The sequence below is a fragment of the Hippocampus guttulatus genome, chromosome 1 (assembly GCF_054856545.1).
Source record: "Hippocampus guttulatus isolate MCC_2025c chromosome 1, RoL_Hgut_1.0, whole genome shotgun sequence".
Classification (NCBI taxonomy): Eukaryota; Metazoa; Chordata; class Actinopteri; order Syngnathiformes; family Syngnathidae; genus Hippocampus; species Hippocampus guttulatus.
Window position 1 is genome coordinate 34,534,693 of NC_141261.1, and position 16,753 is coordinate 34,551,445.

Consider the following 16,753-nt stretch of genomic DNA (forward strand, 5'->3'; position numbering starts at 1 on the left):
GGAGAGGGAAAAAAACCCCACGCTCGAACTATCCTCTTCTGAGGATAATTTAAGTCCAGGATAAAAAAAGACCCTAGGAGGGCCCAGGGCCACCTACACCTGTGCGCAACAGTGCAACAAATGCAATCTTTTTTCGAGCCTTTTCCGTTGCTTGCAATGGAACCTGCGCGAAAAAGGCGATCCTCCCCTGTATGGGAACATTTTGATTTGCTTCCAATAAGGTGCGCTTCACATGCGCACACATAGAAGCAGCTCAGCCGGTGTGCCAAGGTAATAGAACACATTACAGTGATCCCTCGCTACTTCGCGGTTCGTTTATCGCGGGTTCAGTGCATCGCAGATTTTTTCAAACATATAAAAAATATATATACTGTATATATATATTTTTTTTACATATACATGGAGTACAGTACTGTATATGTGACTCGCTGTTGTTTTGCAGCTTCTCGCGGACCGTTTGCGGACTTTAAAATGTTTTTTTTCTTTTTTACCTGTTTATGTTCATTGAACGCTACTTCGCGGATTTTTGTTTATCGCGGGTGGTTTTGGTCCCCGTTAACCGCGATAAACGAGGGATTACTGTATTTGTATTGCTGTAGTGTACGCCTTGTATGTCACTGACAGCCTGTTTGTCTATCATAGGGAGCAAACTGTGGCAATGCTTGGATGACACAGTTCAGAAGACCAGGACCCCAAACACCCTAGCTCAGGGGTGCCCAAACTTTTTGGACCGAAGATCTACTTTTCGATCAACTAACCTCACGGGATCTACCCTTACCGGCACGCGCGCGCATGCGCGCGCGCGCACACACACACACACACACACACAACCACGCACACGCCATGATGAGAAACAGCCTGAAACTGAGGCATGCAATGCACTTTTACAGCCTGTTAACTATCGTAGCTCACACGTACCGTTTTAAAGTGCTTCCCTGGGCCCTCCTAGGTTCATATTCTTTGCCCGTGCCCTCGGTGAATTGGACACGAAGCAAACTCTGAATGAGAATAATGACGATAAAAGATAGAGTGCAACAGCTCTTATCACAAGCTGCAATTGCAGACTGCTGAGTGCTAACAACTTCTGGTGACGTAATTAGGCGCCACCGTAAATTCAAGATTTACCTGCTTTATTTTATTTTTTTAATATTTATTTTGTGAAAATGAGACTGATAGGATGATTAGGGTGCAGCGTACATTAACACAAAAAAAAATATTACTAACATGTACAAAGACACACAAATGGTTGTTTGTTTGTTTTCTCCTCGACACTCCTCGGATCTACTTGAGACCTGTTTTAGATCTACCGATAGATCAGGATCGACGTAATGGGCACCCCTGCCCTAGCTGATGCAACCCTGGAGGTCCAAAAGTACCTATCTGAACAAAACATCGACAGAATGAACAATCCATTAGTGTACTAGGAGACACATAAAAATACCTACCCAAATGTATATAAACTGGCACTCGCATTTCTCTGCACCCCAGCTTCATCTGTGCCTTGTGAAAGAATATTTTCTAAAGGTGGTGAAATATTGTCCAAAAAAAGAAACAGTTTAAAGCCAGCCACTGTGGGAAAGCTATTATTTTGGAATAAAAATGACTAACAAATTATCCTTAGCACTTGTTGTATTTTGTTCACATACTAAATTACTAACACAAGCACATTCATATCTTTGTCTTAAGCAAATAGCCATTGAATTCTTAACACTGTTGACCTCGTGGGCTTCAAGACCACTTGATGGCGCCATAGAGTATGTGAAGCACCATGAAGCTTTGCTACATGTGCAAACCAATTGGCTGCAAAGCTTGATTCATGAGGCTTCATTTGGCAATCCCTACTTTTCATCCCCCTAGAAGAGCTGGACGGAGTGGCTGGGGAAAGGGAAATCTGGACTTCCCTGCTTTGGTTGCTGTCCCTGCGACCCAACCCCGGATAAGCTGTTCTGGAGATATCCAGAAGCATAATAAGAGTGTCCATGTTTGATGAGTATGTACCTGTTGTGTGTCTATCTGAGCCGTCATTTCGCCTTGAGAATCAGAAAGTTCCTTTGCTTTTCCTGCCTCCTCTTTGATCGGGAGCTGCTCCTCCTGACAATCCACGTCCTGGATGGAGCTTTCTGAAAGTCCCAATGGTGGGGCAGAGTGCCAAAGGGGTGCTTCCGTGGGCTCATCTTCTGTTTGCGAAGGTGGTGCTGTCGTCTCTGTATTTTGTGTTGGTTTTGTACAATCTTCAACTGGCAAAGAAACACAACAACTAGATGGAGTACATGTCCTTTCGATATCAATAGTGTTCTTGTCCCACCATGGAACCATTAGGTTGCTCAGAGATCTCGAACCCCCTTTAACAAAAAAACGTTGAATTGTTACATACGTGTGATGAAGTCAATGGCAGCAATGGCCCACTCCTGCTGGCTGAAGTTGCACCTGAATTGTCTCAGCTTGTCGGCGCTTGGTCTGACTGTCTCAGCCAAACTGAAACTGGCAGCAGCTTTGACCCTGAAGAGCAAAGATCGGCTTGGAGGCCAGGACTACCTGGGAAGTGTTCCACTCAGAAAAATCATACCCATTTTGATTGACACAACCACTCTGTGTGACTACTCACTTTGTGATCAACTCTTTGGAATTCTGTGGGATGAGAGACAGAAATAGAGCTGGTCAACTCATTTCTTCACTTGTGAGACAGCTGAGACTGTTCAAATGTGACAGTTTGACAGGAACACATTATTTCCCTTGGTTTAAAATAGAACCAGTGTCCCAGAAAGTTTTGCGTGTTCATTAGATTTGTGTTTTTTCTGCATATCATGTGGACAGAACAAAGCTTAATGTTGAGCACTAACCCAGGTTCAGTGTCGACAATGCAATGACAATTCTCACGTGAAGGGCCCTCAAACAATTATTTTGTTGGTTGATTAGTCACCGATAGCAGCAGCAATTCACTTCTCCCTCAGTAATAACTTACTATCTTTCCACTTTCACATCAAGAACATAACCCGGTCCGCATATTTCCACCTACGTAATATCAATCGTCTCCGTCCCTCTCTCACCCCTCACACCACTGCTATCCTTGTCCACAGTCTCGTCACCTCCCGTATTGATTATTTCAATTCACTTCTGTTCGGTGTCCATCACAAATTCCTCCATGAACTCCAACTGGTCCAGAATTCCTCAGCCCGGATCATCACTAGAACCCCCTCCTTTCATCACATCACCCCCCCCCCCCCCCCCCCCATCCTCCGACAGCTCCACTGGCTCCCTGTCAAGCTTAGAATCAACTTCAAAATACTTCTCTCTACATTTAAAGCCATCCATAACCTTGAGCCCCCATCTGTCCGATCTTCAAATTTCCGTTCCGTTTAGTTCCCTCAGGTCCTCATCCTTCCTCCACCTCTGTGTACCCTCTGCCCGTCTCAGCACGATGGGATGCAGAGCTTTCAGCCACTCTGCCCCCAAACTCTGGAACTGACTTCCATCCAACATCCGTAATATTGATTCTCTTCCCACATTCAAATTCCATCTCAAAATCCACCTCTTCAAAATAGCATACTCAGTTTAAATTCTTCTCGTTTTATTATTTATAATTTTATCTGTGGTTGTATTGTTCTTGTTCTTGATTCTAAAGTGATTACTGCTTGGACGAACGTGTCTGCTTGCACTGTTGTTCGAGTTTTTGGCAAAGCCGGCATCATTTCTGTGGAGCCACATGGCAATGAGAGTGACTGACAACGAGAGGGAACACGGCGTTTTTGATGGATTACCGGTACTTGCACCATTGTTCAATTCTGATACAGAGGATGAGGACTTTGATGGATTTCTGGGTGATGATTGATCGAAAAACGTGAGTACATTGTACGATGGCTAAATAAAATACAACGGAACTCAGTTTTCCGTTGCCTGTCTTGGCATGCTACCGTATGCTACAAGCTAACGTGTTTTTAGCGTGCGCGCATGCATGCCGTATGTTTAAGCTGGCGTATGTTTTACCACTTTAAAATTGCGCCCAATAATACAGTGCGTTTTGTCTATGTGTAAAATACAGAAATAGCACCCATTAATGAGACTGCGCCTAACCATACGGTGCGTCGAATGGTCGTGAAAATACGGTATGCCCAAATTAAAAATGAAGACAATCAAGAAAATTGTACATTCAGCTTTGCAGCTTGTACCAGCATTCCTAACATGTTTATAAAGGCATTAACTTAGCATTTTTACATTCGCTGAATTTGTTTAGTGCATTTCAAAATGGAACCAAAATACGACACTATACATGATGAATACTATATGTAGCATGTGTAATTACAAAATAAATACTTTGAAACATATTTCACTCTTCACAGGTGTCAAGCATTTTCACTAAAAGTAAAAGCCAGAAGAGTTAAATGGGGGGAGAAGCACTCTGCTAAAGAAAACTGAAATAAACACTTTTTTTAATAGCCTTTATTTATCCAAAATATTTTGCTTTGCTTCACAAAGGGACAAGACACAGGCCATCTCACCCAATGCTCCGTGCGACTTTGTCATTTGCACACACACTTCCGGGGCGACTTCCTGAGCTAGGTAGCCTCAAATTAAGCACCATGAGCGGCCTCCTGGCCCAACCATGGGATCACTCGCCCCATCACTGCACTGACTAATAGGCAGCCATGACCCACCATCTGAGGGCCCCCTACTGGACGGCTCCTCTGGCCCGGGGTGGCTCTCCAGCGCTGGGATGGCTGTGCGCGAACATGCCAACGCCCGACAGGCCCTGCTGCCTCGTTGGCATCTCATCCTGGCCCACACACTGAGTTGAGTCTGTGCAGGAGCTGTGGCATCAACTATCATTTGATTAACTATGAGGGTGGGGTTCAATGACCGGACAAGGGCCCACGTCAGTCCCATCTGCTCAATTTGCTTGCTTGGCTTTGGTTCTTTATATATTTTTGTTTCTTGTTTTGTGTGTGAATGTGTGTGTGTGCGCGCGCGTGTGTGTGTGTGTGTGTGTGTGTGTGTGTGTGTGTGCGTAGTTCACGGCAAATATGTGATTTTGTTTGATGATGCTAGTTGAGTAATGTTTTGTCAACTGGTTAAGAATATATCAAATCAAATCATAGGCATCCACGAGCTTGCCCATGTCTCTTGAGTGGGAGAAGATTGATCCATACTAGACTCCTGCAGACCCTTAGCAATGGGACCCGCAAGTCGACCAAGGGTTGTGTTTATGTCTGAGTGACACTAACAAACATTGTAACACAACCTGAGAGTGTGAGCTGACCTGAACAAAAACTGTCATGTCGGGATCCTCCATTGCACTCACTGCTTTCTCCATCAGCTTCCTGTTGGCCTCCACCTTGTCTCCATAGCAACGAGTAAGCAGCTGGCCAGAGCCGGACTTCTCGACCTCATCCTTGCTAATTCGCTCTGACATGGACTTCATGGTGACAACACACACACACACACACACACACACACAAACAATCAAAGTTCACGTTTTAGTCCTTGATCGCTCTCCAAGGAAGGAACCATACACTGGCGCGAAACTCACAACAAGTCTTTCGTCCAGAATTGAGAACATACGTCTGAACTTGTCGCACACATTTTGTTTGTGAGTCTTGCAGGCCTCCTGTGCAAAACATACAAATATTTTTTTATTTTCAAAATCAACAGAGTTTGTGCTCTGAAATCAAATAGTAATGGAAGATATATACAATACAATACAATAAAATACATGCTGATTTATATAGCGCTTTCACAACAGCTGGAGCTATACGTCTGTGTCCACTGGCTTGCCATTACTTAAAGCCCTTTATTTAAATAACGGTGCGATCTAGGGGACAACTGGTCCACGAAGCAAATTTAAAGCTTCATTTCCCCATTGCTAGTGTGTTATATCATTCTTTAAAGAATAACTGAATATACAGTATATCGTGTTGTATTGTTATTGTGATATAAAATGGCCTAAATCGTGATAAAATATTTTTTTCCATGTCGTCCTCTTCGTGTTCTCACCAATTCTCATAATCAACATGAGTTTTCGCAAGCAAGCAAGCACCACCACCTTTTCGCAGATGATTGCCTCGATTACACGATCACCAGCAAGGGCTTTCTCGTACATCCACTCCACCAACAATTTTAAGATAAGATAAGAAAACCTTTATTAGTCTCACAATGGAGAAATTCCCAATTCACAGCAGCAAAGTTATGAAAGGAAGAAGTAGAACAACAAAATATAGGAGCTGCTGGAAAGGCAGCCACTCTCGCGGCGCCATTTTGAAAGTCAAAATAACAAAAATAACACAACACAACACATAGGACACAGACAGTCGTGCAATCTTCACCAATTTTCTGCATACACTTTGTAGTCTGAAGTGGTTATAGATGAAAGGGGAGAGGATCAAAGTGTCCTTTCACCAGTGGATCAGAGACGTCATGCTGAAAATGTGCACACGTCTGCTACAAGCTAAGTTTTGAAAGCAAACACGAAGCTGTAGCGTCCATTGATGAAAAGAGATTAGTTCACTTCTCCTGTCCCACGTAATCCGCTTCAAACTCCAAGCCGCGACTCCCAGTTCCAAATCCGCATCGGCGCTCCGCACTAACGCTCCTTTCTTCTCATCGTCGGCTCCTCAAGACTTACATCCATCCAGCCGCAGACCATTCAACAGCACCGATCTCTCCGCTGAACAAAGCGGGGCTGTGAAAAATGCTGCCCATTACAGGCGCAAGACACAAGCGCCCCAGGACTGTCCAGCAACGACAGTCAAATGGCGCCGACATTCCTCCCAGTCAAAAACAGTGCTGGTATACCCATGCTGCCGAGAAGGTGCAACCACCAAGCAGAGTCTCCTCCTTGATGAATAACGTGGCCAAAAAATGCTGAAAAAAGTCCACATCAGGTCCACACGACGTAACAACAAACGCAAAGTGACAAAACAAACACAAAAACAACAAAAAAAGCAAGGCTCATGAGAGCACTTGCTGACGGCTGCCTACTCGGGCGCCATCTTGACTTCAAAGTCAAATTTTGCTGCCTCTTCAATGATTTCAGGTCTCTGCTTTGTTAAAACAATCCATTTCTGAGTGTCCGTGCCAAGACTGTTCTTGAACAGAAAACAGTCAGTGAACCAAAATAATTTTTCTTCTAGAGTTGAGTTTTTAAACTCATTATTTCAGATGTGCTCTTCTTAAAGAAGGGTTCGTGGTACTATGTATGTATAAGACAATTAGACTACCGTATTTTCACGACCATTCGACGCACCGTATGGTTGGGCGCAGTCTCATTAATGGATGCTATTTCTGTATTTTACACATAGACAAAACGCACTGTATTATTGGGCGCAATTTTAAAGTGGTAAAACATACGCCAGCTTAAACATACGGCATGCATGCGCGCACGCTAAAAACACGTTAGCTTGAAGCATACGGTAGCATGCCAAGACATACAGATACAAGCTAAAAACACGTTTTTAAAAAGGCAACGGAAGCAAAATTGAGTTCCGTTGTATTTTATTTAGCCATCGTACAATGTACTCACGTTTTTCGATCAATCATCACCCAGAAATCCATCAAAGTCCTCATCCTCTGTATAGAATTGAACAATGGTGCAAGTACCAGTAATCCATCAAAAACGCCGTGTTCCCTCTCGTTGTCAGTCACTCTCATTGCCATGTGGCTCCACAGAAATGATGCCGGCTTTGCCAAAAACTCGAACAACAGTGCAAGCAGACACGTTCGTCCAAGCAGCCACAATCCATTCGCAAATTGTGGCGTAACTCGCCCGGCGCTGCCTCTCACTCTTTGTAAAGTTGTGTTTGCCATCGATCATTCATTGTTCCCATGCCGTTCGCAACTTTACTTTGAACGCCCGGTTGATGCCGATGTCCAGCGGTTGGAGTTCTTTAGTCAAGCCTCCGGGAATAACGGCAAGCTCAGAGTTCATTTGCTTGACTTGGTTTTTCACCGCTTCTGTGAGATGGGCACGCATGCCAAAAGCATAACCGATGGCTTGAAGTTTGAACTGAGCTTCGTAGGCGTGTCTCTTTGTAGAATTTATTTTCGGGGTTCTTAGAAACCAAAACCGAAGTTGTTTTGCAACAATGCACATAGCCACACTCTATACAGGTGTTGGTACCTGCTTGTGGCGTCCCTTTAGCGTCCACTTACACGCCCACCCTTCACTCATTGGCGGACTTCTTCCCTGCATGCCTGTCGTCACTCACGTCTGCCTTTTCTCTCTCTCTCTCTCTCTCCATATATGTATATATACACGCCCACCCTTCACTGATTGGCCGACTTCTTTGCCGCATGCCTGTCCACAGTCACTTCCGCCTTTTCTCTATATAAACAGCGTGTCGGCTGTCAGTCAGGTTTTGGAACTCAGCGCATACACAAGACGCTCCGCATCATAAGGCGTCCTGTCCATTTTGGAGAAAATTTAAGACTTTTAATGGCGCCTTATAGTCGTGAAAATACGGTACATACGATGCTGCTAACTATTCTTAGCCAAGCTTATCAGAATCGGATTTATTGGCCAAGTATGCAAAACGAAATGCGTCACAACCAGTCAGAGCTGCACATGACGGATGCGCTCAGTTATCTTGTCACTTTCATCTCTGTATCACGGTTATTTTACTGTAGTCAATGAAATAAAAAGTAAAATTGAACAAAAACTCTGTGAGCCGTCACCTTACCGTGGTGGAGGGGTTTGTGTGTCCCAATGATCCTAGGAGCTAAGTTGTCTGGGGCTTTATGCCCCTGGCAGGGTCACCCATGCCAAACAGGTTCTAGGTGAGGGACCAGACAAAGCACGGCTCAAAGACCCCTGATGATGAGTAAAATTAATGGATCTCAGTTTCCCTTGCCCGGACGCGGGTCACCGGGGCCCCCCTCTGGAGCCAGGCCTGGAGGTGGGGCTCGTTGGCGAGCGCCTGGTGGCCGGGCCTACACCCATGGGGCCCGGCCGGGCTCAGCAGCTTCGGTGGTCGCCGAGGCAAAAACCCGGGCGTGGGAAGAGTTCGGTGAGGCCATGGAAGCCGACTTCCGGACGGCTTCGAGGAAATTCTGGTCCACCATCCGAAGTCTCAGGAGGGGGAAGCAGTGCACAGTGGGGATGGGGCGCTGCTGACTTTGACTCGGGACGTTGTGAACCGGTGGGCAGAGTACTTCGAAGACCTCCTCAACTCCACCAACACGCTTTCCTCTGAGGAAGCAGAGTCTGAGGATCCTGAGGTGGGCTCTCCTATCTCTGTGGTTGAAGTCACCGATGTGGTTAAAAAGCTCCTCGGTGGCAAGGCCCCAGGGGTGGATGAGATCCGCCCGGAGTTCCTCAAGGCTCTGGATGCTGTGGGGCCTCCCTGGTTGACACGCCTCTGCAGCATCGCGTGGTCATCGGGGAGAGTGCCTCTGGATTGGCAGACCGGGGTGGTGGTCCCTCTTTTTAAAAAGGGGGACCGGAGGGTGTGTTCCAACTACAGAGGGATCACACTCCTCAGCCTCCCTGGTAAGGTCTATTCAGGGGTGCTGGAGAGGAGGGTCCGTCGGGAAGTCGAGCCTCAGATTGAGGAGGAGCAGTGTGGTTTTCGTCCTGGCCGTGGAACTGTGGACCAGCTCTACACCCTTAGCAGGGTCCTCGAGGGTACGTGGGAACTTGCCCAACCAGTCTACATGTTTTTTGTGGACTTGGCATTTGACCGTGTCCCTCGGGGGTTCTGTGGGGGGTGCTTCGGGAGTATGGAGTACCGAGCCCCCTGATACGGGCTGTTCGGTCCCTATACTGCCGATGTCAGAGTTTGGTTCGCATTGCCGGCAATAAGTCGGAATCGTTTCCAGTGAGGGTTGGACTCCGTCAAGGCTGCCCTTTGTCGCCGATTCTGTTCATCACCTTTATGGACAGAGTTTCTAGGCGCAGCCGAAGCGTTGAGGGGGTCCGTTTTGGGGGCCTCAGTATTGCATCTCTGCTTTTTGCAGATGATGAGGTACTGTTGGCTCCTTCAAGCAGGGCTCTCCAACTCTCACTGGAGCGTTTCGCAGCCGAGTGTGAAGCGGTTGGGATGAGGATCAGCACCTCCAAATCTGAAACCATGGTCCTCAGTCGGAAAAGGGTGGTGTGCCCTCTCCGGGTCGGGGAGGAGATCTTGCCCCAAGTGGAGGAGTTTAAGTATCTTGGGGTCTTGTTCACGAGTGAGGGCAGGAGGGAGCGAGAGATCGACAGGCAGTTCGGTGCAGTGTCAGCTGTGATGCGGACGTTGTATCGGTCTGTCGTGGTAAAGAAGGAGCTGAGCGAAAGGGCGAAGCTCTCAATTTACCGGTCGATCTACGTCCCAACCCTCATCTATGGTCACGAGCTATGGGTCGTGACCGAAAGAACGAGATCCCGGATACAATCGGCCGAAATGAGTTTTCTCCGCAGGGTGTCCGGGCTCTCCCTTAGAGATAAGGTGAGAAGCTTGGTCATCCGGGAGAGGCTCAGAGTAGAGCCGCTTCTCCTCCACATCGAGAGGAGCCAGATGAGGTGGCTCGGGCATCTAATTAGGATGCCTCCTGGAGGCCTCCCTGGTGAGGTGTTCCGGGCATGTCCCACTGGCAGGAGACCCCGAGGACGACCCAGGACACGCTGGAGAGATTATGACACCCAGCTGGCATGGGAACGCCTCGGGATCCGCCAGGAAGAGCTTGAAGAAATGGCTGGGGAGAGGGAAGTCTGGGCTTCCCTCCTAAAGCTGCTGCCCCCGCGACCCGACCCCGGATAAGCCGTGGAAAATGGATGGATGGATGGATGAACAAAAACATTTCGTTCATGATTTTTTTTTTAAAGAAGGATAACTAACTACGTTTGATTTTTGCAAAACTCACAAATTAAATGTAATTATACCAAATCATCTTTGTGAAAAACTTTATTACATGAGCTCTTCGGCTTGATTTTAAATCTTGTTATTTTGGCTTCCTGCTTGACCGTGAGACAGAATCTGGAGGTCGCTTTTTTGTGTGTCATCTCGAAGCGACGCCATCTGTCAAAGTTCTCACAGAACTTGTTATTGTCCCCACACCCTGTAATGTATCAACTCAAAAGTATCAACTCTGCACCTGCAGGTGTGGGAATGTTAGGTCACATGCACACAGACACGTTTTCTTTAACTTAAACTGCTTGATGTCAAATTGACCCGTGAGGATCACCAATGTGTGCAATATGGGTTCAGGACATTGGAAAAATGGCATCATGATCATGCTTGACCAGTTTGCCCCCATCAAATGAGGAAAAGTCATGAAACGTTCCTCTGCTAGCCCGAACTCATTGCTGGCTCAGTAACCACTCAAAAAAAGAGCGATGCAAGACGAGCAAATGGAGGCTATCATTATGACGTGAAAAGCGACTATTGAGGAACAAGAGTGAGAATTAGCCAAAAGACTGCTAACATGGTGGGCACGATAACACTTAATACAAGAAGAGATGAAGGAATGAAAACTGAATAAAGAGTCAACAAAATGGAAAAGACTGTCCCAGGTATGGAAAACGAGATAATGGAATTGGCACGGTATAAAAGAAGATGCAACTAGAGCCTCCAAGGCCTAGTCGAGGCTCATTGAAATATGTCAACATATTGTTCCTAATCACAAAGAAAAGACTCAAGACGTGATTGAGATGGTGCAAAAACTTGGGCCAAGATGAACAACTAATTCCTCACCTCAGCCAAGACACGTCATCCTACAGTTCGCCATGAAGCACTTTAGGGATGTTGCATGGAAGGTTGGGAGTTCCTGGTGACGAGGAAGCTGAAGTCCAAGGAAGAACTCACTCCTGAGATGAGGTGGAAGTGAAATATGGCATATGTTGTCTCGGATGCCTGGCTGCTAAAGGAAACTTTTCAACGCTTACATGGTTCTAATTTGTTGTTTGCGTTTGAATTCTATGCTGGTAATGTAGCTGCTAAAATACATATCCCAAGTTTCACAATCGAGTAGTTAAGTGTTTTGTCAACGTCTGGCTTTACTTAAAACATTGATCACAGTCACACACTGATTTTTGGTTCGTATCCCATCCCTTCTCTGAATATGTCTCTAAGGTGAAAATGTTGCCGATACCTCTCGCGGATCATAGAACCATTGTTTCAGAAAGAGTTGTGTTTGTCTGATAGTCGTCAAACGAAGTGGGCCAACTCATTGGAAAATAAAACAGTTCTCCAGAATAAATCGTTGGCTAATGACATCAAATTAAAAATATGTAAAAGCTGGAGAAAATTGATGTTACCTTCACGGACAGTTTGAAAACAGCCATTGTTTCACATGGCCTTCAACCCATCCATCCGTCCACCCACCACTGCAGCATAGTGCACAAGTGGTTTGTGCGTCTGCCTCACAGTTCTTGTACTCTGGATTTGAATTTGGATTGACTGTTCCTCAGGCATATTAAACAACGATTGAACAGAAAAGACCAAATATGTAAAAATCTAATCACATTGATTTTTTTTGTTTGTTTAAAGTTTTAAAACATAGTTGGGACAGAGTAATCCAGAAGTATTCAAGTTACATCACTTTTTATTGTGATAAATGACAAAATATATATTTTTTAGTGTATTGGAATTTTTTTTTTTTAAAGTAAACCTCCCACCCCTGCTAATCTCTGTTCCTAAAGATCTAAATTGCAGCATTCCAAACTTTGAACAGACAGGCTTGTTTTTTGAAAATGCAGCCTCAAATTGTTGTGTAAGGGAAATTTTTCAAAGGGATATTGTTTCAAAACCTGCAGCATTTTTTTTTACTGGAACAATAGATATGAGGATATAGACTGGAAATGTACTTAGTTTTGCCGAGAAAATATTTACGGCAGATTACTTTCAAAATACTTTGTAGGTGTTACCCTGAAATAATGAAGCTACAAATATATATATATATATATATATATATATATATATATATATATAGAGAGAGAGAGAGAGAGAGAGAGAGGAGGTCATACCAGAGATTGGGAGACAAGCCCCAATGAATGCAGATGATGAGATTGGGAGGCCAGCCCCAATGAATGAAATGCTGAGCGAGGCAGCAACTGACCTGAAAGCCAAGATCATGGCGAGAATGAAAGCTGGGCAACCTAGAAACCGATTACAACGGCTATGTGAAGTACCACCTGAAAGTCTCATGGAAAGTGTGAATGCAGCACTGAGGGCGATCCCTACCGTAACGATCACGGAAACCAATGAGCTGATATATGCTTCAGCATCAGTGATCCTTGAGATGCTTGGCTATAAGAGAAACCATGGAAGCCATGAGATACGTTACCCACCATGGAAAAGACGGTTGGAGGCTAAGATCAAGGCGGCTCGGAAAGATGTGAGTCAATTGACTGAGGCCCAGAGAGGTGTGATGAAAAGGCCGATACCCGAGAGGTACATCCAGATGACCATACCTGAAGCACTCGAAACTGCCAAACAAAGGCTCCAAGCCTTGTCCAGCCGCCTAAAGCGGTACACGAAAGAGAATGAGGCCAGACGAATAAACAGGCTGTTCGCAACACAACCTGTGAAAGTGTACGCTCAGTGGCAGGGTCCTAACAACAGAGCTGACCCACCAAGACTGGAAACTGAAAGGTACTGGAAAGGCATATGGGAGAAGGAGGTTGCACATAACAGCAGTGCACAATGGCTGGTGACCCTGAGAGAGGAGCACAGCAACCTCCCTGAACAGAACCCAGTTACCAAACAGTGGCAGACATACAGGAAAGAGTCTCAGATATGAAGAACTGGACAGCACCAGGCCCGGACATGGTCCACACCTACTGGCTAAAGAAACTCACAGCACTCCATGAGCGCCTAGCAGCACAAATGAACCAGCTGCTGAGGGATGGGACTCACCCAGGATGGCTAACCGAAGGGCGAACGATCCTGATTATGAAGGATCCCTCAAAGGGTGCAGGCCCATCCAACTATCGGCCAATAACCTGTCTTTCCACAACATGGAAGCTCATGTCAGGCATCATTGTGGCTAAGATAAGTGGACACATGGATCAATACATGAGCGAAGCACAGAAGGGCATTGGTAGAGATACCAGAGGAGCCAAACATCAGCTCCTGGTTGACATAACAGTCGCAGAAGACAGCGGGTCCCGACGTACCAACCTGTGTACAGCCTGGATTGATTACAAGAAAGCCTATGACTCGATGCCACATACATGGATCACTGAATGCTTGGAGTTGTATAAGGTGAACAGGACCCTAAGAGCCTTCGTTGCGAACTCGATGAGGATGTGGAAAACCACACTTGAAGCCAATGGCAAGCCACTTACCCAAGTGTCCATCAAATGTGGCCTATACCAAGGTGATGCACTCTCCCCACTGCTGTTCTGCATAGGACTGAACCCCCTAAGCCAAGTAATCACCAAGACAGGCTATGGATACCGCCTCAGAAATCGAGCTACAATCAGTCACCTCCTCTACATGGATGACATAAAGCTGTATGCTAAGAGCAAAAGGGACATAGACTCCCTGATCCACACAACCAGGATCTACAGCAGCAACATCGGGATGTCATTCAGGCTTGAGAAATGTAGTCGGATGGTGACTAAGAGAGGAAAGGTAGTCCGCACTGAAGGGGTCTCACTCCCTGAAGGAACAATAGCAGACATTGAGGACAGCTACAAGTACCTCGGTATACCACAAGCCAATGGCAACCTCGAACTGGCAACAAGGAAAGCGGCTACGGCCAAATACCTCCAGCGAGTGAGGCAAGTCCTAAGAAGCCAGCTCAATGGCAAGAATAAGACCCGGGCAATAAACAGCTATGCCCTGCCAGTGATCAGATACCCTGCAGGAATAATAAGGTGTCCAAAGGAAGAGATTCAGACCACGGACGTTAAGACCCGAAAGCTCCTAACCATGCACGGAGGGTTCCATCCCAAATCCAGCACCCTGAGACTGTACGCAAGCCGAAAGGAAGGAGGCCGGGGACTAGTGAGTGTGAGAGCCACTGTCCAGGATGAAACATCCAAGCTCCATGAATACATCAAGGAGAAGGCTCCAACGGATGACGTACTCAGAGAATGCCTCAGACAATGGGGAACAGAAGATGAGGCGCTGGAAGAGGGACCATCATGGGAGGACAGGCCCCTACACGGGATGTACCACCGGACCATAACTGAAGTGGCCGATCTCAAGAAGTCCTATCAGTGGCTAGAGAGGGCTGGCCTGAAGGACGGCACAGAGGCACTCATCCTGGCTGCTCAGGAGCAGGCCCTGAGCACCAGAGCCATTGAGGCCCAGATATACCACACCAGACAAGACCCAAGGTGTAGGTTGTGCAAAGAGGCACCTGAGACGATCCAACACATAACTGCAGGGTGTAAGATGCTGGCAGGGAAAGCCTACATGGAACGCCATAACCAGGTGGCTGGCATAGTCTACCGAAACATCTGTGCGGAGTATGGACTGGAAACCCCAAGGTCAAAATGGGAAACACCTCCGAAGGTGGTGGAAAATGACAGAGCGAAGATCCTGTGGGACTTCCAGATCCAGACTGACAAGATGGCAATGGCGAACCAACCAGATATCGTGATCATAGATAAAGGGCAGAGGAAAGCCGTTGTAGTGGATGTAGCGGTCCCAAGTGATGGAAACATCAGAAAGAAGGAACACGAGAAACTCGAGAAATACCAAGGGCTCAGAGAGGAGCTGGAGAGAGCCTGGAAGGTAAAGGTGACAGTCGTGCCCGTGGTGGTCGGAGCACTCGGGGCAGTGACCCCCAAACTAGATGAGTGGTTGCAACAGATCCCGGGAACAACATCGGACATCTCAGTCCAGAAATGTGCAGTGCTGGGAACAGCAAGGATACTGCGCAGAACCCTCAAGCTTCCTGGCCTCTGGTAGAGGACCCGAGCTGAATGAGGGACGGACACCACCCGAGAGGGGGGTGAGACGAGGATTTTTATATATATATATAGTGACTCTTCCTTTTATTTTGATATCCCATTTGTTTTGGAACTGTACCGATAAATACTGGCTGAGTGGTAGAGTAGTCATCCCTCAACCCAGAGGTTGGGTGTTCAATCCCTGGCCATTGTGTCCTTGAGCAAGACACTGAACACCAGTTGTGCAGGTAAATGAGAAAACACTGTAGCGCGATTTGAGTACCAAAGGTAGAAAAGTGCTATACTGTATACTCTAAGTGACAGCCCATTTACCAGTCACATTTTTTGGACTGTCTTGAATAATTTAATCAATTCTAAAATTGAACCCAGAATGAAAATACATTTCAGACATGTTCTTTTTGGGCTATCTCATTTTGATAAACTGGGTTTAGAGAAGATATGTGAGCAACCTTCTCTCAATTTTGCCATATTTTCATATTCGCTGTTTAAAACTTGCAAATCAAGAACCAAATGTTGGAGTATTGAAAATGTTCTTGTAAATTTATCTGGATGATGTATGGCAAGCTGAAAAATTATCAATTCACATAAGTTGTTGTTAGAGGAATCTATGAGCAAAATTGTATCATGTTTAAAGTTTCATTTAATTTGGGCACATCGAAGCGTTTGGGTGCGTATCCAGCACCCCCAAATGCCTGCACACATCTGGCCGGGGGACTGTTGAAGTCCACAATTAGCACGTCAATACAGGTGGACAACCACAGGGGAGAAGGCGACACTCGGTCACAAAAGGGGAATGAATAATTCGGGAACAGCGGTTGAGCAACAAAAGACGAGTTGAGAACACCCGTCGCGCCCAGACGACATTGACCATCCGCAAAGTCTACAACATGCTAATTCGATGTAGACCAGCCAGAAAAGGCG

The 16,753-nt window shown here is 46.2% G+C and overlaps 1 protein-coding gene across 1 annotated transcript in view; it reads right to left on the reverse strand.

Moving 5' to 3' along the window:
- The window catches only part of LOC147211506 (tripartite motif-containing protein 54-like), a 40,433-nt gene that overhangs the window by 4,156 nt on the left and 19,524 nt on the right, over positions 1–16,753 (reverse strand). Inside the window, exons 7-11 of the mRNA XM_086127851.1 lie at positions 5,525–5,602; positions 5,255–5,410; positions 2,606–2,628; positions 2,375–2,499; positions 1,999–2,237 (exon numbers count right to left, since the gene is read on the reverse strand). Of these exons, the coding sequence (XP_085983977.1) occupies positions 1,999–2,237; positions 2,375–2,499; positions 2,606–2,628; positions 5,255–5,410; positions 5,525–5,602 (621 nt within the window). The remainder of the gene's footprint in view (positions 1–1,998; positions 2,238–2,374; positions 2,500–2,605; positions 2,629–5,254; positions 5,411–5,524; positions 5,603–16,753) is intronic.